Here is a 27,002-nt window from a genome sequence, read left to right as displayed (position 1 = left end):
GTCAATGGGTGAAAACGCATGGTCGCTTTATCCTCCTTTGTTTCAGCCAGGATCGAACGCATGCGTTTCTCCTAATGTGCGTTCGATCCTGGCTAAAACAGGGATTAAAGGAGGATAAAGCGACCATGCGTTTTCGCCCAGCGTATTCTTTCTCTCCCAACCCCCACAAATCTCCAGGCTGCTTTTGCTACTGAGTTCAACAGGTACTGCTCTAAAGGCTCAGAAGTCCCCTCCAGGGAAAGGGGGAAACTTTGGAGGAGTGGTTCGCCAGCAGTTGAAGGCTGAGGGCTTGTATCCTGGATGAGCCATCCAGGCCCAGACAATGGCCCATCACCCCCTTAATTGTCATGTATTGTGTCAGGAAGGGCTGACCCTATCTCAGGGCCTTGGGGGACAGGATCTGTTCTGGCTGTTCGTAGATGAATGGGCCCTCCAAAGAAGGACCCTGAGAACGTTAAGAAGAGCACTGCTGGACCAGACAAGGGGTACTCCAGTCCATCATCCTATCTTGTCTTGAGAGCCAGCGTGGTGTAGTGGTTAAGAATGGTGGTTTGGAGCAGTGGACTCTAATCTGGTGAACCGGGTTGGTTGTGTGTGTGTGTGTTAAGTGCCGTCAAGTCGCTTCCGACTCATGGCGACCCTATGAATGAAAGTCCTCCAAAATGTCCTATCTTTGACAGCCCTGCTCAGATCTTGCAAACTGAAGGCTGTGGCTTCCTTTATTAAGTCCATCCATCTCTTTGGTCTCCCTACTCCCACGCATGAAGCCAGCTGGATGAACCCAGAGGCTAGATGGCCATCTGTCAGCAATGCTGACTCTGTGACCTTAGGCAGTTTATGAGAAGGAGGGCATCTTGGCCACACCTGGGCATGGAGCAGGGGTCAGTGGGGGTGTGTGGAGGAGGTAGTTGTGAATTTCCTGCATTGTGCAGGGAGTTGGACTAGATGACCCTGGTGGTCCCTTCCAACTCTATGATTCTATGACAGCTCTCTTACATCTCTCTCAGCCCTACCTACCTCACAGGGTGTCTGTTGTGGGGAGGGGAAGGGAAGGTGATTGTAAGCCGGTTTGAGTCTTCCTTAAGTGGTAGAGAAAGTCGGCATATAAAAATCAACTCTTCTTCTTCTTACACAGTAGCCGATCAGTTACTCTGGAGGGCCATCAACAGGGCATAGAGGCCAAGGCCTTCCCCTGCTGCTGCCTCCTAGCTTAGGTATTCAGAGGTATACTGCCTCTGCATGTGGAGGTTTCCTTTACCCAGTATTGTGGACAGCCAGTGTGGCGTAGTGGTTAAACGTCAGGATTAGGATTGGGGAGAGCTGGGTTCGCATCCACGCTCTGACCTGGAGGTTTGCCCAGCTAATCCTACAGGGTTGTTGTGAGGATGAAATGGAGAAGATGGAGCCAGGTGCACCATTCTAAGCTCCTTGGAGGAAAGGTGGGATAAAAAATACGCTAGGAAAAAGCACTATTGGTATGTCATAGAATCATAGAGTTGGAAGGGACCACCAGGGTCATCTAGTCCAACCCCCGCACAATGCAGGAAATTCACAACTACCTCCCCCCCACACCCCAGTGACCCCCTACTCCATGCCCAGAAGATGGCCAGGATACCCCCTTCCCACACACACACCATGATCTGCCTAAGGTCATAGAATCAGCATTGCTGACAGATGGCCATCTAGCCTCTGCTTAAAAACCTCCAGGGAAGGAGCGCTTACCATCTCCCGAAGAAGCCTGTTCCACTGAGGAATCGCTCTAACAGAAAATTCTTCCTATCATCTAGAGGGAAACTCTTTTGATTTAATTTCAACCCGTTGGTTCGGGTCCGACCTTCTGGGGCAACAGAAAACAGCTCTGCACCCTCCTCTATGTGACAGCCCTTCAAGTACTTGAAGATGGTTATCATATCCCCTCTCAGTCTTCTAATCTTCAGGTATGTTATTCATTACAAGCATTTATTACTTATATGTATTTATATAACGTACTCATTATCATGATGTATATTATCTATTATTTTACTATAGCTTATAGCATTTATCTTTCTTCTATTATATGCTCAAGGTAGTATACAGAAAGCTCCAAGAAGTCATTGATCACTCAGGTTCCTGTGTGGGTGGCTTCAGACACTGGGCACACTGACTAGGCTGGTTCAAAACCCGTTGACCTCCTGGAGCCAGGTGACTGGGGGAAGGGCTGTGACTCATTGGTAAAGCATGTGTTTTGCACGCTGGGGTTCAGTCCTTTTATGATTTATTATCAGTAAATGGTTGATTTGTATACCTATTTTATATACCCGGGGTCGCATAAAAATTTCTTGAGCGAAAAGGGGTTGCGAGTGGGAAAAGTTTAAGAAGCCCTGATCTAGGACAGTGGTTCCCAACCTGGGGTACACGCACCCCCAGGGGTACGAACCAGGACATTTAGGGGTACATGAAAAAAATTGAATAATGGCAGGAAAAGGCACTTGAAATAACAGCAACTATATTAATTACAAACATTTTGTTAATGGAAGAGATACAATTTATGGAAATGGGCTGCCAAGGGGTTAAAAAAAGATAAAGGTCCCCTGTGCAAGCACCGGGTCATTCCTGACCCATGGGGTGACATCACATCCTGACGTTTCCCAGACAGACTTTGTTTTACGGGGTGGTTTGCCAGTGCCTTCCCCAGTCATCTTCCCTTGACCCCCAGCAAGCCGGGTCCTCATTTGACCGACCTCGGCAGGATGGAAGGCTGAGTCAACCTTGAGCCGGCTACCTGAACCCAACTTCCGTCGGGATCAAACTCAGGTCGTGAGCGGAGCTTGGACTGCAGTACTGCAGCTTACCACTCTGCGCCACGGGGCTCTTGCCAGGGGGTACGCAAATGAAAAAAAGGATGGGCAACCATCCATGAGGCGCAGCTGGAATGGTACCAAACAGCTATCCCACCCCGCCACCCACCCAAGCTCCTCTCCATTGCCCAAATCCGACCGTCGGAAAGAGCAGCGCGAGGCAAAGGCCGGGAGAGGCACTGCCAGGGAAGCAGGACGGCAGGGGCTGCAGAGACAGGTTGCCCCCTTTTTCTTCCTTACAAGTACAGCTTGGATCGCAATATAAAGTTATTCAACCAGAGAGCAATCACTATAGCAATATTCACAAAAGGTGATACACAGAAAAAAATGAGCCAATGATATTAAATACAATTCCTGTATTTTTTTTGTCCATTCATAAGAACTACCATGTAAACTGAAACATATCCCAAGACCAACAATTCAACAGGTCAAGACAGAATTCCGGAATTCATTCTGTTTCACAACTTTCCTCAGTTGCAAATTATTGTGGTCCATGTGAAGGTAAGTATTGTCCAAAATCAATAATCTTCTATTTCTTTTCCTTTTCAGGTGCTTCTTCCTTTCAATTGTAATGTATTGAAGAAGATGATGCTCACAGGCACTCCCACACTGCTTCTAATTAAATCAGTCAAAAATGTTTTACAGACAAATGTTGTCTGTGTATCACCTTTTGTGCATATTGCCATAGTGATTGCTCTCTGGTTGAATCCCTTTTTCTTCCTGGCAGAGCTCTAAAGGCATTAACAGCCGAAGTAACCAGCAGGAAAGATTTATATTAGACACAACAGCAGAGGGAAACCATATGGCAGGCCAGCCGGGAGAGGTATCTTTTCCAGGCTCCCTTCTGCCCCCTAGTGGAAGTAGTGAGATGGACTGGCAGCCCTTTCCCGATCAGTTCTCTGCTACACACTCTGATCTTGCGCTATGGGATTTAGGGACAGTGATCTGCAAAGGATTTTGAGGCAAACCTGAGCACCTTGGCTAATAGAGGGAAGCTGGCAGCAGCGAGGCTTAGGACACATGCGAAGGGCAGAGTGCAGTGTGTAAAATGCCTGAGACGTGAGACGGCAACCCCTCTGACCAGCAGCAAGCAGTATGGTGCACAGCTATAGGTGGTTAGGCCATTCATAGGGTTGCCAGGTCCCTCTTTGCTACTGGTGGGAGGACCCTTGAGGACCCTGTCCATTGGCCCCTTTGTATCCCACAAGGCACCAGAAGTATTAGTTTGTGACAAATTATTGCTATTCACAATCTAGTGGCACATTATTGTCATCATCATCAATTTATAGGGTTGCCAGGTCCCTCTCCCCCACTGGCAGGTTTTGGGGGCAGAGCCAGAGGAGGGTGGGGTTTGGGGAGGGGAGGGACTTCAACGCCCTAGAGTCCAATTGCCAAAGCGGCCATTTTCTCCAGGTGAACGGATCTCTGTCAGCTGGAGATCAGTTGTAATAGCAGATGATCTCTAGCTAGTACCTGGAGGTTGGCAACCCTGATTATCATGTCATCCAGCGGTTCCCGAACGTTTTGAGTCATGGAGCACTTTGCAGGAGAGAAGTTCGTTACGGAGCACTAATTTTTTGTAATAGTGGGAGATCTCCAGCTAGTACCTGGAGGTTGGCAATCCTAGCCATTCATAGCATAGATAAGGGTGTGGATGGGTGATATGCTCCTTTGGGAGAAGACTGAACCCGAGGCCATAGTTTTCAGCAGGCCCACCCCATCCAGAGGAAGAGCTGTTACTCACTAGCATATGTAAAGTCATTCCAGCACATACATCAATGTAACTTTTGTTTACAGTATGTGAAGAAGTGAGCTGTGGCTCACAAAAGCGCATACCCTGCCAGAAATTTTGTTAGTCTTTAAGGTGCTCCTGGACTCTGCTCTTTTGTTTAAAGTGATGTGTGTGTGTGTTAAGTGCCGTCAAGTCGCTTCCGACTCATGGCGACCCTATGAATGAAAGTGCTCCAAAATGTCCTGTCTTGGACAGCCTTGCTCAGATCTTGCAAATTGAAGGCTGTGGCTTCCTTTATGGAGTCCATCCATCTCTTGTTGGGTCTTCCTCTTTTCCTGCTGCCCTCAACGTTTCCTAGCACGACTGTCTTTTCCAGTGACTCTTGTCATCTCATGACGTGACCAAAATACGACAGCCGCAGTTCATTCATTTTAGCTTCTAGGGTCAGTTCAGGCTTGATTTGATCCATATAACCCACTGATTTGTTTTTTTTGGCAGTCCACAGTATCCCTAACACTCTCCTCCAACACCACATTTTGAAGGAATCTATTTTCTTCCTATCAGCTTTCTTCGGTGACATACAGGACTGTAATTGCAGCAGGCATTTTTTAACCCTAGAAATGAATGTAAACCAGAATCCCATCTCCCCCAGGGATAAGCATTATGGAGGGGCAGGATAGAAACAGAATAAATAAATTTGCTTGGAAAGTTATTCACAAGATGGGGTGGGTGGGTGATGTTGCCTAGTACCTAATTGGGGCCTAGACGTTTCTTCTTCTAGTTTGCCTTTTGCTTGTTCCTTCGGGGCTTGCTGGATCTGCTGCAGACCAGGAGACAGGTCGGCACTGTACCTGCTGGTTTTCTGGTCCGTTTGTCAGAAAGCTAAGAAAAGGTTTCACATCTTGAGAGAATCTTCAACCTGGACTCGTGTTTATTTGCAAAACTGCAACATCTGTCAATCCTGACCTGAATGGCCCAGGCTGGCCCAATCTTGTCAGACCTCGCCAAGCTAACTAAGCAGGGTCAGTCCTTCCTAGAACTTGGATGAGAAGCCACCAAGGAAGTCCAGGGTCACTACGCAGAGGCAGGCAAAGGCAAATCGCCTTTGTTTCTCTCTTACCTTCAAAATCCTATGGGGCTAGGGTTGCCAACCACCAGGTACTTAGTACAGGAGTGAGAAACTAGTTAACAAAAGTGCGAAAAGGTTTTTATAGCTACTTAATTGCACATGAAGGTGAACATACATAGACATGACCTACAATATGACAACAATTAAAGTGACAATTGTGCAATGGAGACACAAGGTTCAAGAATGTCTCGAGAGAGAGTACAACAAGTTTTTTCAAATGAGATGTCTTGTAGTCTTGTAGAAGCCAAAATCTTGATGAGGATACGGGCCGTTTCAAATTCTTAATAATTCTTCATCAGTCCTTCAATCAATGGTCTTCTTATATTTCTGTATATTCATCAAAACGTTGCAGGTTACATCACACATCCCCATCGGGGTAAGGATACATTGTGTACTTAAGTAGCTATAAAAACCTTTTCGCCCTTTTGTTAACTAGTTTCTCGCTCCTGTACTAATTTCCTAATCCTTTAATACCAGTACAGTGGTGCCTATTTTCTCTCCAACCGCCAGGTATTAGCTGGAGATCTCCTGCTATTACAACTGATCTCCAGCCGATAGAGATCAGGTCACCTGGAGAAAATGGCCACTTTGGAAATTGGGCTCTATGGCATTGAAGTCCCTCCCCTCACCAAACCCCGCCCTCCTCAGGCTCCGCCCCAAAAACCTCCAGGTGCTTCCCAACCTGGAGCTGGGAACCCTATATGGGGTTGCCCTAAGCCAGCTATGACTTGATGACACTATACATACACGTACACAACCTGAAGCCATGTTCTGTTCTCCTTTTCCCATTTGCTGTGCAGGTTATTTGCAGGGAGTTGTTCATAGGACAGAGCATTCCAAAAAATGTGATCCTTCCCCTGAGGTCGGGAGCGTGTGGGGAATTACATCCCCTTGGTTCTCTACTACCTCACTCTCCTTCATGTCGCAACCAGACCTCAGCCTCTGAACACAAACGTTCTGTTTAGTCTTTGTGGTTAACAGCAGATGAAGCAGCCTCCATGAATTTGTCTAAGCCCCTCTTAAACTCAACTACGTCCGGTGGCGGTGAGTACCACAAGTTAAGTGAAACATTACTTCTGTACACTGTACACATTTCACACATCATCTTAAACGAGATAAATGCCCATATTAGATCCTTGCCAAATTCTCTCCTTTAACACGCTCTCCAAAGATTCTCTGAATGCAACAGAACCCTCAATTAGGAATGCTGGAAAACACAATTGAAATTAGATACTATCTGGAATTTTGAAAGGAATTGGATGAATTCCCACCCATTTTTTGCCATCAAGTCACAGCTGTTTTATGGTGACCCTGTAGGGTTTTCAAGGCAAGAGATGTTCAGAGGTGATTTGCCATTGCCTGCCTCCGCACCACGCCCCTGGTACTCCTTGGAGATCTCCCATCCAAATACCTGCCAGGGTTGACCCTGCTTAGCTTCTGAGATCTGACAAGATGGGGCTAGCCTGGGCTATCCAGGTCTGGGCTCCCCACACACCTACCCCCACAATTATTTTCAAATACTTTTGTCTGCATTGTTTCTCTCTGTGGCTTAAAAATGGCTGCTGCGGTAGGCTTGTGAGCCATCTGTAGCCATTTGGGCTTCTGTGACGTCACAGACCATTCACGAACATTCAGCCTGCTCAGATTAAGCTGCCAAAAATACACTACCGACAGAGGGCACATATTTGGTGAAGGGTAGTGCAAAATAATCTGTTTGCTATGGACAGTGAATTTTGTGTACTGCTTACGTCATATTTCTGAGTATATGCCAATAAAGGTCGATTGATTGATTATCTGTTTGCTTAGGGGGGGAAAAACTACATGTAGGATCTGAGGTCAGCAGGTGTTGTAAGTAGGTTTGCCAGGTTCCTCTTCACCACCGGAGGGATTTCAATGCCCTAGAGTCCAATTGCCCAAACCAGCCATTTTCTCCAGGGGAACTGATTTCTATCGCCTGGAGATAGGGTTGCCAGCTCCGGGTTGGGAAATACCTGGAGAGCTTGGGGACTGCAATACCATAGAGTCCAATTGCCAAAGTGGCCATTTTCTCCAGGGGAACTGGTTTATGTCACCTGGAGATCCATTGTAATAGCAGGAAATCTCCAGCTAGTACCTGGAGGTTAGGAAAACAGTACAGGGGCAACAGTCATGTACAAAAAGGTGCAATTTATATAAGCTACTGAAGTGAAAACATGTACAATATTGTACTCAACAAGGTAACCACACAGCAAACTAACAATCAATATGTACAATATATACAGCAAGGAGCCACAATAATTTTCCAAGAGTCTCAACAGAGTAACAGTAGCAATCCAGTTTCTGTTTACAAAATTTCATAAGAAGCCACAATCTTCCATAGGATACGGCCGTTTCAGATTCACAATAATATGGAATCCTTCTTCAGTCCTTCAAATATTGCTTCCACAAAGTGTGCTGTCATACACAAACTTGATACCATCCCATGTAGGGTAAGCATAAATCAGGTTACAAAAAGATGTCAGCAAAGTACTTTGCTGTACAATACTGTACATGTTTTCACTTCAGTAGCTTATATAAATTGCACCTTTTTGTACATGACTGTTGCCCCTGTTAGGTTTTCCTAACCTATTTGGTATTAGTATAGAGGTGCCTTTTTCTTCTCCAGTACCTGGAGGTTGGCAACCCTAGTTGGAAGCAGCAAGTGGGGAGCTGGGATACAGAGGCAGGAAGAAAGGGTATATTTCTTCTTATCGCTGGAGAATCGGGAGCTCCCCCGCTCCCCTGCACGCAGCCCTTCCTGAAGGTGGGCCCAGTCTCAGGAATGGCATGGGATTGTAATGCGGCAGCTGGAAGGCGTGACCCTTCTCCCCCGCAGGCAAGCTTTTGCACCATCCTCACAACTCGTGAAAGCGTGAGGAATTTCTGTCCCATCCTCCACCCCCAGCAGCAGCCTTCTGCACTGCACCCCACACCGTTCTTGAGACCCGCCTATCCTTTGGGGCGCCTGTGAGAAGGGGATAGCAAGGATCTTTTCCGGACCCTCCACTGTCCTGTGGTTCAAAGGTCTTGTGCAAAGGATCGTAGAGTGGTTCAAGTGCCAGAATAAAATTTCAGGGATTCAGGTTCAAATCCCTAGTGTGCCTTGAAGAAGAAGAAGAAGAGTTGGTTTTTATATGCTGACTTTCTCTACCACTTAAGGAAGAATCAAACCGGCTACAATCACCTTCCCTTCCCCTCCCCACAATAGACACCCTGTGCGATAGGTAGGGCTGTGAGAGAGCTGTGACTAGTCCAAGGTCACCCAGCTGGCTTCATGTGGAGGAGTGGGGAAACCAACCCGGTCCCCCAGATTAGAGTCTGCCGCTCATGCGAAGGAGTGGGGGAATCAAACCCAGTTCTCCAGATTAGAGTCCACCACTCCAAACCACCGCGCTCAACCACTACACCATGCTGGCTTGGAAGCTTACCAGGTGAACTTGGGCCAATCCTCTCACTCTCCCTGCCTAACCTACCTCACAGAGTTGTTGTGAAAGTGAAATGGACAAGGGAGAAACCCATGTAGATTGCCCCAAGCTCCTTAAACTCTGGATTTTTTTTTAAAGTGGTGCAGAGAGGAAAGCTGCAGTACTGCAGTCAGAAGCTCCGCTCATGACCTGAGTTCGATCCCGACAGAAGTCGATTTCAAGTAGCCGGCTCAAGGTTGACTCAGCCTTCCATCCTCCCGAGGTCAGTAAAATGAGTACCCAGCTTGCTGGAGCCAAAGTATAGATGACTGGGGAAGGCAATGGCAAAAACCCCATCACATCCTAGTAAATGTTAGGATGTGATGTCACCCCATGGGTCAGTAATGATCTGGTGCTTCCACAGAGAACTGACTACTTTTATCTTACTTAATAAATACATGAATAATTCAAAGGATCCAAGTAGGGTTGCCCGGTCCCTCTTCGCCACCAGCGGGAGGTTTTTTTTGGGTGGAGCCTGAGGAGGGTGGGGCTTGGGGAGGGGAGGGACTTCAGTGCCATAGAGTCCAGTGACCAATGCGGCCGTTTTCTCCAGGGGAACTGATCTCTATCATCTGGAGATCAGTTGTAATAGCAGAAGATCTCTAGCTAGTACCTGGAGGCTGGCAACCCTCGATCCAAGCCACTTGACTAATCCACCACAAGTCTGGCAGTGGGTCTCTAGTCCCCAAATTTGCAGTACAGAGTAGGACTCTCAACTAGGGATACACAGTAGTGCGCTACTACGAGAAGGGGCACCCGGAAGCTTGTAACGAAATTGTTAGATGCCAAGGTCTAGACTAAGGTCCTCAAAGCTGTTCCTTTGCGCCTGACCCTTCTCCAGTCCAGATCAGTACGCCACAAAAACAAGCGAGCAGACAGGCACCAGCAATATCTTACCGAGATGCCTAGAGCACCCTTGCGGTCACAGAAGGCGCACACAAAACATCCGACCAAGACACATGTACAACGCTTGTAATATACAATGTGTAAATTTACAACCAACGTGTGGCTTCCGGCGCATACACAGAGACGAGATTTGAATAGGGCAAGAAATGGAAGGTGTCGCATGAAGAAGAGGGGAACGCGGGGGGATGGATTGATGGGACAGGCCTGTCGAGTTTCTTACTCAATAAACCCCGGGGGGGGGGGGAATGAAGGTACTAGAAATAGCAAAAGAGCAAAAGCATACAGTAGTAACTCTAAGCAAAAAATACCATTACATACAATTGTGGAATTCTGACTTCAGTCTCTAAAATATACCAACAAAAAATTTATACAGGTTGTCAATTCATCAGCTATACATGTGCTTAGGAAATTTACAACCTGAATTTACTGGATAATTATATTTTGAAGATTAACTTGTAACTTGAATTCGTTTCGACTTGTCCGCAGTCTGAATCTGCTGAATTTTTTCCTCAGCGCATCTCGGAACTTCACCTGATGAATTGACAGCCTGTATAAGAAGAAGAGTTGGTTTTTTATATGCCGACTTTCTCTACCACTTAAGGGAGATTCAAACCGGCTTACAATCGCCTTCCCCTCCCCACAACAGACACCCTGTGAGGTGGGTGGGGCTGAGAGAACTGTGACTAGCCCAAGGTCACCCAGCTGGCTTCATGTGGAGGAGTGGGGAACCAAACCCGGTTCTCCAGATGAGGCTCCACCGCTCCAAACCACCGCTCTTAACCACTGCACCACTTTTTTGTTGGTATGTATTAGAGATTGAAGTCAGAATTCCACAATTGTATGTAATGGTATTTTTTGATTAGCGGTACTACTGTACGCTTTTGATGTTTCTTACTTGTGCAGATTGCGCACCACATCGTATTGTTAGATCGTAGCATTGGCATGAAGGCATGCATACGCATACATGTGCAGAGGCTAGGGGGTGGAATGAGGACCCCAGCTCCCTGGTCCATGCTGAGGGTTATCACGAAGGGAGGATCTGTGGATGGTCTGGGAAGGGCCTTTTCAGCAGCATCCTCTCTTTCCAGGTGAGGCTGCTCCATAGCTTCCGCTGCCAAGGTGAAGCCATTTATCTCTCTTGCTTTTCATGTGTAGTTCTGGTATGCTCGGCTGGAGATAGCGGCTTCAGGGCTGTTTGGCTTTAAGGTTGTTGGTATCAGATGTTATATTTTACAACGCTACAATTTCTTTTAATGTTACGTCAATCATATATTGATTAAAGAGTTTGGTCAGCTAAAGATAAAAGCACCGTAGGCGACATGCACTATCCTAAATGAGAGATTCCTTCCTGTGCTGGCGAGGAAGGAGAACGCCTCTTCTAAGGTGATGTGCATCATCTGAAGACAAAGTATGAGTCTGTTTTTTAAACAAAGTAAGGCCAGCCGAAAGTGAGTGAGTATCCGACCAAATGACGGAGCGGGCAGTCTCTGGTTTCAATTTCATCTGTGGCAGGAGCCCTCTAAGTCAAGAGGGTCAAGCACACGGCCTGAGGACCGGACGTGACCCCTGAGAGCTCTTATCTGGCCCCCGAGCCAGCCAAGGCAGTCACCACCATACCTCATCCCAATCTGGGCTGGCGAAGCCTGGCCCAACCAAGTGACATTTATGTCATACCCGGCTCTCGTAACAAATGAGTTCGACACCCCTGCTCTACGTAGCCGCAGAAAAGCCACTATCTTTCAGCCTCAACCTCCCAACTCCAATATGGGGGGTTATAACAATGATCCACCTTACAGGGTTGGCGTAAGGATTACAACATGTAAGGATTACATGTATGTGGAACACTCTGAATACTTGAAAGCACTGTACAAGTACTAAATATTATTCTAGACGTACTGTTTCAGCATCTCCTGTGCAGTTTTAATTAACCGACAGCGTTTCATAAAAATCAATTTAATTGGGTGATAGCCCTGGATTTAATAGCGTTCTCTGCTTTGAGCTGAGAAGGGAAAGTGGTTCTATAAATGAACAAGAGGAAATAAAGGCTATAGCCCCAATGCAGTGGGGTAAATAGTCCCGACGTAAGAACTGGTGGAGGAGGGTGCCACCCACCCCTTTGCATCAGAAAGTGCATCCAGCCAGTTCAAACAAGGCTAAACTGAATTTTCCAGTGCCGATGGGTATACACATCTGTATCAACATCAGCTGGGCGCACATAAGTATGCTGCCCACTGAAGAAGTGAGCTGTGGCTCACAAAAGCTCTTACCCTACCAGAAATTTTGTTAGTCTTTAAGGTGCTACTGGACTCTTGGTCTTTTCTACCACATTAGCAATGCAATCCTAAGCAGCATTTTGCCCTTCTAAATGCAAGGAAATCAATAGGCTTAGAGGGTTGTAAGTGTTTAGGATGGCAAATTAACCTTGCTGGTTCAAAGGGAAACCCTTCAAGTTGGAGAATTAGTGGTACATAAGAAAGGCCATGCTGGATCAGACCAAGGTCCATCAAGTCCAGCAGTCTGTTCACACAGTGGCCAACCAGATGCCTCTAGGAAGCCCACAAACAAGACGACTGCAGCAACATTATCCTGCCTGTGTCCCACAGCACCTAATATGACTGGCATGCTCCTCTGGTACTGGAGAGAATAGGTATGCATAATGACTAGTAGCCATGAATAGCCCTCTCCTTCATGAACATGTCCACTCCCCTCTGAAAGCCTTCCAAGTTGGCAGCCATCACCCCATCTTGGGGCAGGGAGTTCCACAGTTTAACTCTGCGTTGTGTGAAGAAATACTTCCTTTGATCTGTTTTGAATCTCTCACCCTCCAGCTTCAGCAGATGACCCTGTGTTCTAGTATTATATGAGAGGGAGAAAAGCTTCTCCCTGTCCACTCTCTCCATACCACACATAATTTTATAGATCTCTATCATGTCAGGACATCTTGAAGAGGGTCTCAGTTCTCTCAAGGCTAGTAGAAAAGAGCAAGAGTCCAGGAGCGCCTTAAAGATGAACAAAATTTCTGACAGGGTGTGAGCTTTTGTGAGTCACAGCTCACTTCTTCAGTTATCTGAAAAAGTGAGCTGTGACTCACGAAGGCTCATAACCTGCCAGAAATTTTGTTCGTCTTTAAGGTTCTGGACTCTTGCCCTTTTCTACTGCTACAGACAGACTAACATGGCGACCCATCGTGATCTATCTAGGACGCTAGGCATGCTGGCCAATTGTTACACAAATGTCGACTCGAAGCAGATCTACAATAAGAATCTCCTAATAGCCTCCACTCTTTGTTCTAAAAAAAAAAAAAAGATCTCCACAGGATTAGGAAGAAGAAGAAGAGTTGGTTTTTATATGCCGACTTTCTCTGCCACTTAAGGGAGAATCAAAACGGCTTACAATCACCTTCCCTTCCCCTCCCCATAATAGACACCCTGTGGGGTGGAGCCGAGAGAGTGTGACTAGCCCAAGGTCACCCAGCTGGCTTCGTGTGTAGGAGTGGGGAAACAAATCCAATTCACCAGATTCACCTCCGCCGCTCATGTAGAGGAATGGGGAATCAAACCCGGTTCTCCAGATCAGACTCCACCGCTCCAAACCACCGTTCTTAACCACTACACCACGCTGGGTGGGATAAAAGGAGGGTTGTGGAAGTGTTGTCTATCTAGAGATGGTGTTATCCCTGAAGGGAGCTGGATGCACATAAGCAGTTACCCCCCCCTTAAGGGGCACAGAGGCATTTGTGAGCCTGAATCTTCCCCACATTAACCCACAAGTGGAGATGAACAGAATATGTGAAAACAAAAAGGACAGAGAGAGACACGGCGAGCATTTAGGGAGGGCATCGGCGTAGGGTGGAGGTGTCGAAGAGCGGGTTGTGGATCTCCATCTCTCCACTCTGTGAAAGGAGAAGAGGAGAAAAAAAAGTTAGTCTTCACATTCTTTGACAGGGAAAGAAGAGCGTTCCCCCTACAGGCTCCCGCAGGGAGGGTCTGTGGCTCAGTGGTAGAGCATCGGCTTGGCATGCAGAAGAGTTGGTTTTTATACCTCGCTTTCCCTCTACTGTAAAGAGTCTCAAAGCGGTTTACAACCCCCTTCCCTCCCCCACCCCCCAAACAGGCACCCTGTGAGGTAGGTGGGGCCGAGAGAGTTCGGAGAGAACTGCGACTAGCCCAAGGTCACCTAGCAGGTTTCATGTGGAGGAGCGGGGGGTGGGGGAACCAACCCGGTTCACCGGATTAGACTCCACTGCTCTTGACCAATACAACATGCCGGGTCTCAGTTCTAGGAAAATGCGGATGAGCAGATAATTTTGACAGAGCCAGTTACAGAGCCATTGGATTCAAATGGCCCTCAAAAGCCCCTCTACCTTTCCCTCTCTCCTGAAGAATGGACTGTCAGCTAATTCGCTTTCTCTCGGGATTACAGCTGATCTCCAGATAGAGATCAGTTGCCCTGCAGAAAAGGGCTGCTTTGGAAGGTGGACTCTATGGCGCTAGATGTCCAACTGAGGTCCCTCCCCCAACCCCCCCTCCCCAGGCTCCACCCCGCCCCAATCTCCAAAAATCTCCCAACCCAGAGCGGGCAACCATACTGAGAAGGGAGGTCTTCACAGTTCTCATCTCTACGGCCCTGGTTACGAAGTGACCCGGCACCAGGGGGATACGTACCGGGGCCAATCCAGGGCACTCGTACACGGTGTAATCCTCGTTTTCCGACTCCGTGGAGAGCTGCTCTACTGTTTTGGGAGGATCCTTGCTGGAGGGAGGAAAGAGCAACCGTGGCGTAAGTCAAAGGATCTGAGAAGATGGACCCCAACCGGAAACCCAGGCTCCCTGGCTACTCCCCCTCTCCTCCATTCATTTTGCCCTCGTCGCCTGTTTTATCTTGGATTTGAAAACGGGGCGACGCGTGGGGAAACGCAGGGGGAGAGCGAGGCGACCTCTGACGATCGGAAACGGCATGCGTAATCAAAACAAAAGACCCGAAGTCGCTGGAGGGGTGACCGCGAGGGAAACAGCTATGCATAAAAGGCCCTTGTGTGTACAGATTGCAGGATCCAACCCTCCCAGCTAGAGATGCCCTGGAAGCTCCAGCTTTGGGGTTAAGGCTCTTCCTCACCCAGGGGTGGTTGTGGCACAATCATTCACCGCCCCTCCCATGGAGCAATCGGGAAAAGACTACTTACTCCTCACTAGTGAGAAGCTTCTTCTGATGCTGATAGTGATGGACTTGGCAGGACTGAGCTAGTCTGGAGTCCATATACTGAAGAGAATCAGAGAGAAAATTGTCAAGGGGGTGGGAGACGGGAAAGACTCTATTACTAGGGTTGCCAGCTCTGGGTTGGGAAATACCTGGAGGTTTTTGGGGCAGAGCCTGAAGAGGGCAGGGTATGGAGAGGGGAGGGACTTCAATGTAGAAGAAGAAGAGCTGGTTTTTATACGCCGACTTTCTCTACCACTTAGGGAAGAATCAAACTGGCTTCCCTTCCCCTCCCCACAACAGACACCCTGTGAGGCAGGTGGGGGTGAGAGAGCTCGAAGAGAGCTGTCACTGGCCCAAGGTCACCCAGCTGGCTGCATGCGGAGGAGTGGGAAAACCAGATTAGCCTCTACCGCTCATGTGGAGGAGTGGGGAATCAAACCTGGTTCTCCAGATTAGAGTCCATTGCTCCAAACCACCGCTCTTAACCACTACACCACGCTGCCTCTCCTTAGCGTCCAATTGCCAAAGTGGCCAATTTCTCCAGGGGAACTGATCACTGCCGCCTGGAGAGCAGTTGCAATAGTGGGAGATCTCCAACCACCACCTGGAGGTTAAGTGTATACTAGTTAGCCTGCCGTATTGTGTGTTGACTAAAGATAAACCAGCAGTATTGCCAAACAGAGAACCATTTAGTAAGTATGCTCTATTGTTAGTTATTCATATATAGAATAAACAAAGGCAGTCACAATTTTTGTTACAAGTTACAAGACACAAATTACAAGAGTACAGCACATTAAATCTCCTGTAACTAGGAGAAAATTTTTGGAGACATTTATATGCAATGCATTTTTTTCTCCACTATGTGGCAATCGACAGGAATGGAAATCACTACAGAGGTCCGGTTAACACCCTGTTTCAACCCCAAAGTAAGTCTTCTTCAGGGACCAATACTGGCTGTTCATTAGTAAGCTCATGTATTGGTTGAGGACCCAGTCCTAAACCAATACACGACTGGGTCCTCAACCAATAGGCGAGCTTACTAATGAACAGCCAGTATTGGTCCCTGAGGAAGACTTACTTTGGGGTCAAAACAGGGTGTTAACCGGACCCCTGTAGTGATTTCCATCTACACCCTGATACCCCTACAATCAACGGGGCAGAAAACAGTGCAGAAGAACCGCACCTAAAGGACTTGTCAATTTCAGCAAATAATTACAACAGTGTCCTGGTGACTGAAGAATGCGATCGGATTAACCCGTCGATTGCCACATAGTGGAGAAAAAAAAGCATTGCATATAAACGTCTCCAACCTTTTTCTCCTAGTTACAGGAGATTTAATGCTCTGTACTCTTGTAATTTGTGTCTTGTAACTTGTAACAAAAATTATGACTGCCTTTGTTTATTCTATATGTGAATAACTAACAATAGAACATACTTACTAAATGGTTCTGTTTGGCAATACTGCTGGTTTATCTTTAGTCACCACCTGGAGGTTGGCAACCCTGTCTATTACCTTCTCCACAACTGAGCAGCAAACAGTAGCAAAATGTCACTTACTGCACTGGGCTGATGGTACCGGTACTGGTTTCCCCGCGTGGCTGTGTAGGCCATCTTCTGAGCCAAGTGTACTTCTTGCTGTAGCCTGGAAGGGGGGGGGGGTAATCATAAATGTACAAACAAACCCAAAATTTATTTGTCTCATGCAGGGCTAGGGTTGCCACAAGTTCACAAGGTTGGAAGAGACCACAAGGGCCATCCAGCCCAACCCCCTGCCATGCAGGATCCCACAATCAAAGCACTCCCGACAGATGGCCATCCAGCCTCTGCTTAAAGACCTCCAAAGACGGGGACTCCACCACCCTCCGAGGCAGCGCATTCCACAGTCGAACAGCCCTCACCAGGTCCCTCTACGCTACTGGCGGGAGGTTTTTGGGGCGGAGCCTGAGGAGGGTGGGGTTTGGGGAGGGGAGGGACTTCAATGCCACAGAGTCCAATTGCCAAAGCGGCCATTTTTTCCAGGGGAACTGATCTCTCTAGACTGGAGATCAGTTGTAATAGCAGGAGATCTCCAGCCACCACCTGGAGGTTAGCAACCCTAGGCAGGGCCCAATAGGACACAGTAATACTGCAATTATTACTATCCCATCTGCAAAGGCAAACCATAGTTATTTTGGTCTAGGCAGGCCACGGGAAATACATTGTTCAGTTCAAGGATTCCACCGGTTCTGTTAATTTTTTATTTCCCTGCCCCTCCACGCTCTTTCTCTCTAGATATTAGGGTTGCCAGGTCCCCCGCCCCCAGCCACCGGTGGGAATGGTTTTTTTTTTTTTTTTTTTTTTTTTTTAGGGTTGCCAGCTCTAGGTTGGGAAACTCCTGGATACTTGGGGATGGAGCCTGGGGAGGACAGAGACATCAGCAGAGTACAATGCCATGGAGCCCCCCCCCCCCACAAAGCATCCGTTTTCTGCAGGGGAACTGAGCTCTGTAATCACATGAACACATGAACAAGCTGCCTTCTACTGAATCAGATCCTTGGTCCATCCAAGTCAGTATTCTTTACTCTGACCAGCAGCGGCTCTCCAGGGTCTCAGGCGGAGGTCTTTCACATCACCTACTTGCCTGGTCCCCTTAGCTGGAGATGCCGGGATTGAACCTGGGACCTTCTGCATGCCAAGCAGATGCTCTGCCGCTGAGCCACAGCCCCTCCTCTAAGCTCTCCAGGGTCTCAGGCGGAGGTCTTTCACATCACCTACTTGCCTAGTCTCTTTAACTGGAGATGCCAGGGATTGAACCTGGGACCTTCTGCAAGCCAAGCAGATGTTCTGCCGCTGAGCCACGGCCCCTCCTCTAAGCTCTCCAGGGTCTCAGGCGGAGGTCTTTCACATCACCTACTTGCCTAGTCCCTTTAACTGGCGATGCCAGGGATTGAACCTGGGACCTTCTGCAAGCCAAGCAGATGCTCTACCACTGAGCCACGGCCCCTCCCCTACAGATGAGCTGTAATTCCAGGAGATCCCCAGGTCCCACCTGAAGGCTGGCATCCCTATTCTATATATAGTTTCTTCACAAACAGTATTATCCACTGGAAGCCTCCCCTCTTTATCTTTAGAAAAAAACTAACAACCTAACAACCCTATGCCTTGCTAAGTTGCTACAAAACCAACCAGGACTGACTGAACAGAACAGCCTGAGCAGCTTCATGATATTATCTGGCAGCCTTTGGGGGGGGGGGCACATTGCCCCGTCGGAAATCCCGAAAGAACCCCATTGTCCCCCTGAAGTTCATTCCCCCTGCCGGGATCCCTTTTAGGCCATTTATGCATGGGAGGTTTTGCCTTGGATTCACTGCTCTCTAGAAGCACATTTTCCCCATCCGAATTCTCAGAACTCTGCATGGGGGCTTATTTTTGAGTTCTGAGCATTCAGATGGAGGAAATGTGCATCTAGAGAGCGGCAAATCCAAAGCAAAACCTCCCTTGCATAAATGACCTTATTAGCGTGCAAGAGGGGTATGTGTGTGTGAAGTGCCGTCAAGTCGCAGCCGACTTATGGCGACCCCTTTTGGGGGTTTTCATGGCAAGAGACGAACAGAGATGGTTTGCCAGTGCCTTCCTCTGCACAGCAACCCTGGCTTTCCTCGGTGGTCTCCCATCCAAATACTAACCAGGGCTGACCCTGCTTAGCTTCTGAGATCTGATGAGATCAAGCTAGCCTGGGCCATCCAGGTCAGGGCGCAAGAGTGGTATACAAGTGTTCGAATACATCAGAGGTTGATGCAGTTCCTACCTGTACCAGCAGATGGCAGCGACCACCAGCCCAGAGACCCCTGTGACTGTACACATCACTACCAGAGCTGCAAAGAACCACAGTTTAGTGAGTGCCAAATACGCATAGAGTCATCGTTTTGTTAGCAACAACCCTCCTTCCCCCCCCCCTTGACCCCTGCTCCTCGTACCACCATCGCCCGGTCCTTCCCGGAGTCCCCCTTACTCACTGAGGGACACGGCTTTGTTCAGACTAGGAGCCGGGGGCCGAGACCGCTGCTTGAAATCCACTTTCACGCGCCTTGGCGGCGTGGTGGTCGAGGCCGGGGTGTCTTCGTATGACTCAGAAGAAGCCGGAGTGCTGCTCGCGGCGTAGGAGGCATTTGTAGGAAGAGAGGTTGGCAAAGTGGTGGGGACGCTCGGCGGTTCGTACCATACCGTGTCGCCTGAAAAAGAAACAGGTATTGGTGAGAAAAAGAGGAAGACCCAACAAGAGATGGATTGACTCAATAAAGGAAGCCACGGCCTTCAATTTGCAGGATCTGAGCAGGGCTGTCAAAGATAGGACATTTTGGAGGACTTTCATTCATACGGTCGCCATGAGTCGGAAGCGACTTGACAGCACTTAACACACACACATTTGGTAAGAATCCCATTTCCTTGAAATACACGGTCTGTTTCGTGGCCAACTATAGTCTGGAGGACTTTGGAGTGACAGTGGCATCTTCTTTTTTGGGGGGTGGGGGGGTTCTGAATCCTTCAGAGCCTAAGCTCAAAAAAGAAAAGGGGGGGGGAGAATTGCTGGCACTTTCCTAATGTAAGTAGAACCGAGTAGTAGTAGAAGAAGAGTTGGTTTCTATACGCCGACTTTCTCTACCACTTGAGGAAGACTCAAACCGGCTTACAATCACCTTCCCTTCCCCTTCCCCAACAGACACCCTGTGATGTAGGTGGGGCTGAGAGAGCTCCAAGAGAGCTGTGGCTAGCCCAAGGTCACCCAGTAGGCTGCATGTAGAGGAGTGGGGAAACCAACCCGGTTCACCAGATTAGAGTCTGCCGCTCCTGTGGAGGAACGGGGAATCAAACCTGGTTCTCCCGATCAGAGTCCACTTCTCCAAACCACCTCTCTTAACCATTACACCACGCTGGCTCTGGAGGTATGTGTGTGGGGAAGCCACTAGAATTCCTCAGCCAAGACCAAGAGACATTATGGCCTCCTTGACTAAGGGAGTAGAAGCCCCAGTGGCTTACAATATCACCATTCCCCATCCCTGGTTAGGGTTGCCAACCTCCAGGTGGTAGCTGGAGATCTCCAGGGATTACTACCAATCTCAAGGAGACAAAGATCAGTTCCCCTGGAGAAAATGGCCACTTTGGAAGGTGGACTCCATGGCATTATACCCCATTGAAGTCCCCCCCCTTCTCAAATTCCACCCTCCTCAGACTCCACCCCCCAAATCTCCAAGTATTTCCAACCCGGAGCTGGCAACCCTACCCCTAGTAGGCTGAGCTGAGAAAGACTGACTGGGCCAGGGTGATTCGGCAAGCTCACATGGCAGACTGGGGATCTGAACCCAAGTCACATAGAGCCCGATCTGGCCCCCCAACTATTACACCTTGCAGCTCTGCTCCAATACACTCAAAGAGGAAATGTTGATAAGTTTGAATACCAGGAAGAGTGATCTCCATGCTTGGCGGCCGCAAATCCTTCTCATGCTTGGCAAGGAGGGAACGGATGAGACCTGACAAGTCTTTGGGCCTCTTCTGGGTCTTCGTTTTGCTTTCTAAAAGAAAAGGGATCAAAATCACCCAGCAGGCCTTACTGCAGAGTAAGGATTCAAACCTGGGTTTTCCAGAGCCTGGTGAGACACTCCCCTTCCTACACTACATCAGGCAGGAGACTCTTTGTGCTCATAATATGTATCTGTAGTTTACATATGGTGAATAGGGTCACCAACACACCTTGATAAAAAAATGTCTTGCCCATATAATAGGGACTTAGTGTGTAGAAATGGGGAGCTGAAGCCTTTCATGGCGTGGAGGTCAATAATATCACCTGGTAAATAATATCCTGTTCAGCCTCTATTCAAGGGACAGGATATTTTTCTCCAGGCCTGTTGGGCAATCCTAAACCCAAAAACTTCATGTCCCTCCAACAAGGAGTAGCCCCTGAGTTTGGTACTTGGGAAAATTCAATACTTCTTTCTCACATTCATTACAGTTATTTTCTAGTCTGGATCTAACAGAACTCCCAAGTTGTTTATCCATGGGAGTTTTACTTGGGGTTTGATGCTCGTTCAGCACATACTTTTCTGTTGCGAATCCAAAAATTGCTATGCTCCAGAAGCCACCAATCTCAAATCAAGAAGCATTTGAGCCCCAGTCCCTTGAAACGCTGCTTTGTAATTGGCTGTAGTGCTTACAGTGAGATAAATGTCCAGTTTCCCTCACTCCCCACCTGGGGAAACCCAAGTGCCCTGTTAAAAAACATTTCAAAAAATGGAGCTGTCTAAAAGGAACGGGGGGAGGTGAACCCAAGTGTCATTTTTAAATCCTTTGTGTGAGTCTGCTCAGAAAGTACTCCAAGAAAGTAGGAAGCATTTGAATCCCTGCCCCTTGAAACACTGATTTGTAATTGGCTGAAGTACTTACTAGGAGAAAAACATCAAAAAAAAAAAAAAAAACCCCAACTCCCCTGTTGCTTTGGCTTATGCATGGAGATTTCACCCTGGCTGATCTCAGGGGACATCAAAGAATCGGGTTACTACAGGAACGGGAAGGCCCGGGATTTACAAGGGGTGGCCGCAAGGTCACCTCTAGTGGATGGAAAACTCATGCATGACTCCAAGGAACAACTGAGTGAGACTGGGGGGTGAACGTGGTGAGTGAAAGTACACATGCATAAACGACCCCAAATTCTTCCATGGAGCCCCTCAGAACAAACATCACTTGGATTTCATAGCCCAAAGGCGCTTGCTCCCCTTCCCCACACATTTTTGGACGTCGTCTTTATTTTAGCAGCAGGGTCTACTGATGTTTCACATACACACACTCCATAGGCCTTACCATGCTTGTGGGTTTTTTTCGGCACGCAGTTTCCCTCAGCATCCTCCTCGTAATTATGGAAACAAGCGCCGCAGCTGGGGGCACCTTCGGGCCCACAGCCCAGCCGTCGGCGAAGGAGGCAGTTGAGTTTGTACCTGGCAGGGCAGAGGGGATCTGAAAAGGAAGCAGCAGAAATGCCCCGATGAAACCCCCTAGCAACGGTTCTTCTTGCCCTCCCCGTCTTTCCCTCTAGAAGCTCTTCAACAAAGAAGAAGAAGAACAGTTGGTTTTTATACTGGTTTTCTCTACCTTTAAGGAGTCTCAAACCGGCTTACAATCGCCTTCCCTTCTTCTCCCTGCAACAGACTAGCCCAAGGTCACCCGGCAGGCTTCATGGGGAGGAGTGGGGAACTGAGCCCAGTTCGCGAGATTAGAGTCCGCCGCTCAGTGGCGGAGTGGGGAATCATATCCGGTTCTCCAGATTAGAGTCTGCAGCTCTAATGAGCGCATCAGTTAAAATCTGTAACGTTTTTGAGCGCCCGTGTTGCTTTTGCACTGGTCATACAGTCAGCCGTATGTATCGCTTTGGAGCATGCTCAGAATGTACTGGCTGTAGCTCGAGTTCCCAGAACACGCAAGAAGGACACTAAACCATTTCCATTCCAGATTAGACCAATCCATGAACACATGGTGGAGTCTGGGAGTCAGGCAGGCAAAACGTTTAAGCCTGGAATCAAAGAGATACAAATCACAGAACACCTGAAGCTACCTTATACCGATGGACTCATCAGAGCATGGGTCCATCAAGGGTTGTCTACTCAGACTGGCAGTGGCTGTCCAGGGTCTCGGGCAAAAGTCTTTCACATCGTCACCTACTACCTGGTCTTTTTAACTGGAGATGCCTGGGATTGAACCTGGGAACTTCTGTGTGCAAAGTGGATGCTCGTCCACTCAGCCACAGCGCCTCCCCACAACTTCTCACAGTTCTGGCATGATAAAGGCTACCAAGTTAAATTGTGGAACTCCCTGCCCCAGGATGTGGTGATGGCTGCCAACTTGGAAGGCTTTCAGAGGGTAGTGGACATGTTCATGGAGGAGAGGGCTATTCATGGCTGCTAGTTAAAATGGATACTAGTCATGATGCACACCTATTCTCCCCAGGATCAGAGGAGCATGCCGAATATATTAGGTGCTGTGGGACACAGGCAGGACAATGCTGCTGTAGTCATCTTGTTTGGGGGCTTCCTAGAGGCACCTGGTTGGCCACTGCGTGAACAGAGTGCTGGATTCAATGGGCCTTGGTCTGATCTAGCATTGGCTTTCTTATGATCTAAGTAACACAGCTTTTTCATAAGTTAATTTGTTTTTCCTTTCTGGGAAGGCTGCAGGAAAGTGGTGTATGAATGTTCACATGGAAAATTTGCGATATAATTTAGAACAATTTTTGAAAGTTCACTGAAAAGTGAACTTTTTCATTCCTTTATTATGACTTTTTTTTCTTTGTAAAGCACTTTTGATGCTCTAAAGTGCTATATAAGTGCTAAATGTTATGCTAGGGGAGCTGCTTGACCTCACACTGTCCATACAACACCCCACATAGTGCAAAGCTATCTCTGGAAGCAACCCAATCCCATAGAAAAACATTTGTGTACAACAACAAGGCTACCCTTATCTTCATCCCTTCCATTATATTGCTGCTAGCTGTGGATCAGAGCATGATGGATTATTGCAGTAAGTATGCAAAATGACTTAGCAGCTGACCTCTTGCAAAGCTCATCTTTAAGCAGTTTGTAAAGCAACATTTACCATCTACTGGAGTATTTAATTATTTAGGGAAAATATCTAGTTTATCTCCATTCACCTGTAAAGGGAAACAAACTTTTTTCCAAGGAATTTTGGCCCATAGTTCACCTCTTTTGCTCAGCTCTTGCAAAGTTCCTCCACTAGATCTACCAGCTTCCCCCCCCCCCGCCTTTAAGAGCAGAGTAATGTGCAGAAATTAAACAGGTGGGGCTTTGTTTTGTTGAGTACATTTTTAATCCTGTCCTTCCTCTATAGACTTTAGGGCAGTATGCCTCTTTCTTCTCTCTTCCTTTTCATCCTCGCAACATCCCTGTAAGGTAGGTTAGGGTCTGATAGCGTGACTAGCCCAAGGTCACCTAACAAGTTTCGCGAGGCAAGGATTTGAACCTGGGTCTTCCAGATGCAATTTTGTTTCTGCCGGGCGCATTACTCTTAAAGGCACAGGAGCAGGGTCAGTTGGCAACCTTAGTTACCACTAGAAACACCCCTATAGAAACCGAATAATCTATCCTATTCTCAATCTTCCTATTCCCATCCTTTTCCTAACCCCCACTCTAAACTACCTCCCCCCAGCTGTTCAGGTTTAACCTGTCATCTGCTACTGAGTTTTAGGTTTATTAAAACCTAATGCCTTGATAAAGTAGTAAGCAGTTAATTCAGATCCAGCTGGTTTGGTTGATGCCTCATCTAATAGTCTTATCGGCCTCCTGATCAAAGACCGTTTATCTGACAGGAAATGCATTATCATCATGCCATTTAATAAAAGCCTACACTGAGATGGACAGACCATTTCCCATTGGTGATTACATTTCTGAACAGAAGACAGGAGCTGGAAGCAGGATCGCCACCTTGTTGTTTACACAGAATCATAGATTTGGAAGGGACCACCAGGGTCATCTAGTCCAACCCCCTGCACAATGCAGGAAATTCACAACTACCTCCCCCACACACCCCCAGTGACCCCTACTCCATGCCCAGAAGATGGCCAAGGTGCCCTCCCTCTCATCATCTGCTTAAGGTCATAGAATCAGCATTGCTGACAGATGGCCATCTAGCCTCTGCTTAAAAACCTCCAGGGATGGAGAGTTTACCACCTCCCGAGGAAGCCTGTTCCACTGAGGAGCCTCTCTAACTGTTAGAAAATTCCTTCAACAGCTGTAGAACAAGCAAAGGCAGCCCGCAGCTTGCCCATGCCCTCATGGGGAGACTTTGCCTGTTGAATTTCTGTCTGCCACAAGGTTGCTAAAAGCACCGGAATCCGGCAGGGAATAAGAGAGTGGGTGGGCAACCCTAGTTCTTGCCGAAGGGTAGCAGGTTTTGCATCAAGGGCAGGAAGCAAGATCCCCTAAATTCTCCGAAAAGAAAAAAGGAGGTCTAGCGATTTAGATCCGGGGTGGGGGGGGGTGTTTGGGAAAGACCAAACTTCATGAAGGCAGAAACTAAGAATTAGTTGGTTCTGAGAGCTGAGCCTCGCAGCCTGTGATCAAGGTGGGACAGACAGCGAGGTTGCCTCTGAGCAGGTACAGAGTATTTCCCAAACCTCCCCTGAATCCAACCCACACCGTACTTGGAGTTTGGTGGAAGGGACGTTTGATACAAGGGGGTGGATTCTGAGCGTGTTTGAGCCCCTGCACCCCAGAGCCGGGTCTGATAAGTTAAGAGGGGGCAGCCAGGAGGGAGGGTGTCAAAGCCAACTAGCCTGGCTTCCTTAACACTTAACCCGAATCTAGCCTAGTATTTTTCCTCCTTCATCCCTTCATTGTTCCTTTATGCCTTTGCTCCAACCCGCTCCACCGATTGACTATTTCCCTCCCGGCACTTCTCCTTTTTATTTTTTTTATTTTGCCCCCCTTTTCTCCTTTCCTCGCCCACCCCCCCCCAGAAAGGTCTCCTGAACCTCCGATCCTGCATCTCCCCCCGCCCCAACCAAATGCCCCCTCACCTGCTTCCCAGTTGGCCCCCGTAGCTATCAGGACTGCAAAGAACCCCAGCCATCGCAGCGCTCCGGCCAGCATCTCCTTTCAAAGGATGGATGGATGGATGGATGGATAGATGGATCAGGTGTGTGTTGGTTTGTGGGGAGGGGGAATAGCGCCCCCTCTCAGCTGTAACGGGGGGGGTCTGTCCCCTTCTTTGCAGCTGCTGGCACCCAGCCCAATGCGTGAGAAGACCTGGCGCTGGGGGGGGGGGGGAGGAGGGGACTGCGGATCTTTATGAATGAACCAAAGGTGGGAGGGAGTACGGAGGTGGGGGAGCCGAGAAGGAGATCGGTGGGGGAAGGAAAATGTGCCGCCGCGCTTTGAGCGCTGGGGGAGACGGAGTGATTGACGGCCGGATGAAGGGAGAAATTGACAAGTTAATTGGAAGGGGAGGTCGAGGCTTGAACCGCTGGCTGGAAAGGATACGACTAAAGGAATGGATCTGGTTACTCTCAGGGCTATGGGAGGGAGGGGGTGTTTTGCACCGGCGCAGGTTTGCACATGCAAACCCTGGTTGGGGGAAAAAAATGAATAAATGCATTCCAGGTTGTTCAGTCTGCATTTCTGAAAAGCAGTCCTGTTGTATATTTGAAACTTGATCAATACAATACAAATACCTTTAATGGCATAATGTGTGTGTGTAAAGTGCTGTCAAGTCGCAGCTGACTTATGGCGACCCCCTTTTTGGGGTTTTCATGGCAAGAGACTAACAGAGGTGGTTTGCCAGTGCCTTCCTCTGCACAGCAACCCTGGACTTCCTTGGTTGGTCTCCCATCCAAATACTAACCAGGGCTGACCCTGCTTAGCTTCTGAGATCTGACGAGATGAGGCTAGCCTGGGCCATCCAGGTCAGGGCAATGGCATAATAATTTTAAAATACAAGGAGTGAAATCAGGTTAAAAAATGGGATGTAGTTCATTCCTTGTGGTTATAGTCTGTCTTCTGACTGAGTTCCCATTGAGTAGCAGCTATCAGCAGGAATCTAGCCACGTTTCCTGTGATCTCAGGATCCCGATCTGCTAGTAGATTATGAAGCATTTTCTTTTTGTTTGGGGCAAAGTTCGAGACGGAGGGTTTTATGAGTTTTTCTCTTGCAGTGTAATATAGGTGACAGTCCAGGAGAAT

General features: G+C 48.1%; 1 protein-coding gene across 1 annotated transcript; it reads right to left on the bottom strand.

The window, feature by feature from the left end:
• Positions 1-13,903: 13,903 nt before the first annotated feature.
• LOC130479687 (neural proliferation differentiation and control protein 1-like) lies at positions 13,904-25,936 on the bottom strand. Its single transcript, XM_056852090.1, has 9 exons — positions 25,841-25,936; positions 22,117-22,269; positions 20,721-20,834; positions 19,281-19,496; positions 19,073-19,139; positions 16,843-16,927; positions 15,269-15,345; positions 14,751-14,838; positions 13,904-13,978 (listed from the first exon to the last, which is right to left on the bottom strand). Exons 1-9 carry the CDS (start codon positions 25,911-25,913, stop codon positions 13,913-13,915), a joined length of 939 nt encoding a protein of 312 aa, XP_056708068.1. The 5' UTR covers positions 25,914-25,936; the 3' UTR covers positions 13,904-13,912.
• Positions 25,937-27,002: the final 1,066 nt, after the last annotated feature.

The sequence above is a fragment of the Euleptes europaea genome, chromosome 1 (assembly GCF_029931775.1).
Source record: "Euleptes europaea isolate rEulEur1 chromosome 1, rEulEur1.hap1, whole genome shotgun sequence".
NCBI classification, from domain to species: domain Eukaryota; kingdom Metazoa; phylum Chordata; class Lepidosauria; order Squamata; family Sphaerodactylidae; genus Euleptes; species Euleptes europaea.
The sequence above is the reverse complement of the archived record's forward strand: the minus strand, read 5'-3'. Positions and strand labels throughout refer to the sequence as shown.